This window comes from Mercenaria mercenaria, chromosome 10 (assembly GCF_021730395.1).
Source record: "Mercenaria mercenaria strain notata chromosome 10, MADL_Memer_1, whole genome shotgun sequence".
NCBI lineage: Eukaryota > Metazoa > Mollusca > Bivalvia > Venerida > Veneridae > Mercenaria > Mercenaria mercenaria.
In genome coordinates, this window is record NC_069370.1 from 43380534 (window position 1) to 43385549 (window position 5016).

General features: G+C 40.8%; 1 protein-coding gene across 1 annotated transcript; it reads right to left on the reverse strand.

The window, feature by feature from the left end:
* Window positions 1–345: 345 nt before the first annotated feature.
* Window positions 346–4779, reverse strand: LOC123527405 (uncharacterized). The gene has a single exon (XM_053516893.1). It carries the CDS (start codon window positions 4777–4779, stop codon window positions 346–348), a length of 4434 nt encoding a protein of 1477 aa, XP_053372868.1.
* Between the last annotated feature and the right edge of the window lie 237 nt (window positions 4780–5016).

Below are 5016 nucleotides of genomic sequence, written 5' to 3' on the forward strand. Positions count from 1 at the left end.
GCCAAACAGACGTCAAATAAATAGCGTCAGATACAACAAATATTAGAAACTACATTTATGTTTCTAACAGTCCCCACTATGAAATTACATACATTTCATAACAAATAAACTTTTCAAAAAATTTCACATCCATGCTTTATCAATAATCAATAATTCTTAAGTTGATGACATATTTCACGTAATTAGTTAATCGATTTAAGGTGCACGAAATCTGAACAAAAACAATTATCGGTTTCATAAAGACAACTCCTAATTAGCGCATTTATAACAATTTGTACAACAAAACTTGGCTCTTACTTGTTTGTTATAATTATTATTTAGCTTCGAAAAATGTTAGGATCAAATTTACATTGAAGCCTCAAGAAGACACAGTTTAGTAACTGGCCTAATTAATTGACCTGATTTAGTTCTGATCACACAGCTTCTAACTAGGCCATCTCTACCAAGATTCACGTCAACCACTCGGGCTAGTGGCCACTGTCCTCTGGGAACATTGTCAACGGCAACAAGAACTACATCATCTTTCTTCAGGTTTACAGTTTTACGTTGCCATTTCTGACGTTTCTGAAGTAGTGGCAAGTATTCTCTCAACCATCGTTTCCAAAATACATTTGCGAGATACTGCACTTCTCTCCACCACCGTTTTGCGTATATATCTTGCTTCTTAAAGATACCAACAGGTAAGCACTGGTTTGATTTCGTTAGCAGTAGTATACTCGGCGTTAATGCTGGTGGGTCTCTGGGATCACTGCTAACGGGTGTCAAAGGTCTGTCATTTAGTATTTTCTCTGTTTCAGCCATTAATGTAAGCAGCTGCTCGTCGTTAAGTAGTTGTTCTCGGACGAGAGATTTCAATATAACTCTAGCAGAACGAATTAAACGTTCCCATGCTCCTCCCATATGGCTTGCGTTCGGAGGGTTGAAATGCCATTCAATGTCGTTCTGAGCAAAAAATCCACTGAGTTTGGACTGGTTCCATAGCTGCAATGATTTTCGGAGTTCAGTTTCACCTCCAACAAGATTGGTTCCATTATCACTGAAGACTTTCCGTGGGCGTCCACGTCGACTTTGAAACCGTTGAAAGGCAGATATAATGGAATCAGTAGATAGACTGTGAGCAATTTCAAAATGTACCGCACGCGACGTTAGGCACGTGAAAATACAACCATAACGCTTTTCTCGTGCACGAGCTGTCTTCACAATAAATGGTCCGAAATAATCGATTCCAATATGGGAAAATGGTGGCATATCCGGTGTCGTCTGCTCGTCTAGCAAGGGCGCCATCTGTTGGGTCATTAACGGTTTATGTTGTCGTCTGCATGGGATGCAACCTCTCAAAATACTCTTCACTGCGCTAGGTCCGTGTAGAATCCAATATTTCTCACGTGACATAGAAAGTACATGCTCTTTTCCAACGTGACCATTATGTTCGTGGATATGTTTTATTATTAGTTTTGTTAAATGGTGTTTGCTAGGTAGTACGACTGGATATTTGCTTGGATATTCGCATTGTAAGCGTCCTTGTACTCTGATCAGGTCATGGTGTATAATCGGTTTCAAAGATGCTAAACAACTGTCTTTTCTTACAGAATTCCCATTTTGTAGATATATTCTCTCATCAGTAAACGACGTACGTTGAACCAACGCTAATATGGTATGTTCCGCCATGTTGAGTTCATTGGTGCTTAAGTCACCTTCACTCAGTCCCAAGGTGTGGTTTAAGTGTTTACGTCTGCAGTATGCCTTATATCTTAGTAACCAAGCAACGGCCCTTCTCAGCTTCGTCCAACTGGAGTATCTATCTATTATACTTTGAATGGTTTCAACTGCACTAGTTGTGTTGACGACAACCTCTTTTTTCAGCTCAGTGTCGTCGTCGTCTAATTCAGGTTTAGTTAGGTGGCTTGGCCAATGGCTTTCATCTTTTTGAAGGAATTCAGGTCCATGCATCCAAAATTTCATTGTCTTAAAATCACTGGCATGCATTCCTCTAGAAGCGACGTCTGCTGGAGTGGAAGCCGTATCTACGTGTCTCCATTGGTCTCGTGACGTCACATCATGAATTTCACTTACCCTATTTCCAACAAAGGTTTTGAATCTCCGGGTTTCGTTTTTAATATATCCAAGGACAATCATAGAATCTGTCCAGAATGTCACACTGTCAATGTTTATTTCTAGTTCTTCTGCTACTAGCGTATAAAGCCGGGAAGCGACAACTGCTCCTGAAAGTTCAAGTCTTGGAATAGATGTCTGTTTTATTGGTGCTAGTCGTGATTTTCCAGCAACCAGAGAGCATGAAATCAGGTTCTTTTCATCTTTTAATCTCAAGTACACGCATGCGCCGTAGCCAAGTTGAGAACCGTCGCAGAATACATGTAGCTGGGCATTCTTTAATGTTCCAAAGTCCTGTGGTTTAAAACATCTTCTCACAGAGACAGCTTCTAAATATGGAAGAGTATCTAACCATTGTTTCCACTCGTACGTATCTTTTTCAGGGATAGGATCGTCCCATGAAAGCTTCTGTCTACATAGGTTTTGTACTATAGCCTTTGCACGTAGAGTTACTGGTGCTACCAGTCCAAGGGGATCAAATATGGAACTGACGATGGAAAGGATGCCGCGTCTTGTTATTGGCTTTTCACTTACTTTCACTTTAAATTTGAGTTCATCTTTCTCTACATTCCACTGAACACCGAGGGCACGATCTACTGGCAAACTGTCGCTCTTGCTAAGATTCATTATAGATGGCGCTCGTTCTGACTCTGGGATAGATTCAACGACATCTCTCTTATTGCTGAGCCATTTCGTCAGACGAAATCCTCCTCTCCTTAACAATGACTGTAAGTCTGCGGCTAACTCGATTGCTTTCTCATCAGAAGAAACTGATTTTAAGCAGTCGTCAACGTAAAAGTTCCTTTTAACGGTGTTGATTACCTCTGGTTTATACATATGTGCGTTATCCGTCGCTGTTCGTATTAATGCATATGCTGTGCAACTTGGGGATGAGGTCGCGCCAAATAGGTGAACCAGCATCTTATAGCATCTAGGTTGTTGAGTCATGTCCCCTTCAGGCCACCATAGAAACCGTAGGGCATCACAATCTAAATCTTCGACACGGACCTGATGAAACATAGCCTCGATGTCGGCTGCTATAGCAACGGGCTCTTGACGAAATCTGATTAAAACGCCAACCAAGCTGTTCATAAAGTCGGGTCCTTGTAGAAGTTGACTATTTAGGGAAATTCCTTTGTATTTGGCGGCACAGTCAAATACAACTCTCACTTTTCCGGGCTTATTAGGATTCGTCACAGGATGATGGGGTAAGTACCACACGCGGTTACTATCAGATTCAATGTGTGTTACTTCCTGTGCATGTCCTTTCTGGATATAGTCAGTTACTGATGCTGTGTACATTTTATGCAGCTCTTGATCTCGTGCTAACTTCCTCTTCAAATGTTCGAGTCGCGCATGCGCAAGAGTCAAGTTGTTAGGCATTACTGCTTTCTCGTCACGCCATGGTAATTTCAGTTTGTAATGTCCATTTTCATATCTCAACGAAGAGTTCATATTGTTTAAAGCTTTCTTGTCTTCTAGAGACATTGAATTTCTTTCTACTTTCACTTTGTCATCAAAGTCCGTAGTCCACATTTTCTCAAGTTGTTGTTGTAACAATACATCAGCTGACTGATGAAAATTTACATTAGCTGATTTCTGTGTTGTAGTGTCTGTAACAGGTCCACGCACTGCCCAGCCTAGTTGAGTTTTAATGGCGTAGGGTTGATCATGGCGGCCTGAACGCACTTCTAAGGGTATATGTGCCTGTGGTGCATCTGTTCCAATAAGAAGCATCACAGAGCTAGAGTCGATTTCAGGGATTTCTATCTTAGATAAATATGGTAGATCTCGGATGTCAGCGTTTCTCACAGCAGATCTAGTTGATACTGGAAGAGATTTTACTGACCAAACTTTTCTCAACGTAACGTCGTTACCACCTGACGCCGGTTGCACGTGCAGCTCAACTTCCTGTCCTTCAACAATAATACCGGAAGAGCTTGCTGTAGACATCTTGAACGTCACAGGTTTGGACGGTAGGTTCAGCGTTTTCAACAAGCGTTCATCACATAATGTTTGGTCAGCTCCCTCGTCAAGCAGAGCATAAGTCTTGCAGTACGTCCCACTTTTACCTCTAATAAGTACAGGTATTATACCTAAACAGTTCTTCACATAAGATCCGCTTTTAGTTGCGCAATTTACGACAAATGGTTGATCTGTGTGATCAGATTTACTATCTACCCACTTATGTAAAAGAAAGTGGTGTCTAGATTTGCATTCTGTTACATTGCACCCAGTAGGTTTTCTACAAACGTTAGAAAAATGTTTGCCCTTTAAACAATTGAAACAAAGTCTGTTCTTTTTTACAAACTGTTCCCTGTCATTTAAATTCATGGCTGTAAATTTTGTACATGAAGCTAAATCTTTACAATTACCTGAACAACAATAGCACTTACGTGACAGCTTATACATTGGATTGTTTACTGCACTATTCGTAGCAAAACTGACAGCATTATTTCTACGAGGTGCAGGACTTGGCTTTGACTTAAAGGTTCGATCTTCAACAATCTTACCATGACTCTTCTCATTTGCAAGGTCAAGGCCATATAGGGAAGTGGCGATTCGAGCCTTTTCTTCTACAAATTTCACTAGATCTGAAAAGCCCGGTTCCCTACCAGACTCAGTTATTGAGTGTGCAATATCTACCCATTTACCGCGGACGTGCATCGGCAAACGTCTAACAATGCGACGTAAGTTGTCTGTGTTATCTATGTCTGACTTAAATCCTAACTAAGACAAAGTAATTTCACATTTTCTCATCTCAAGTGCTAAATCTGAAAGACCATTAGTGTCAGACGCCTTTAAGGAATGACCATTAACAATTTTATCTACATAAGTTCTAGCAATGTTATGTGGCCTACCGTACCGTGAGTACAAAATGTCTCTTGCTCGTTTATAACCTTC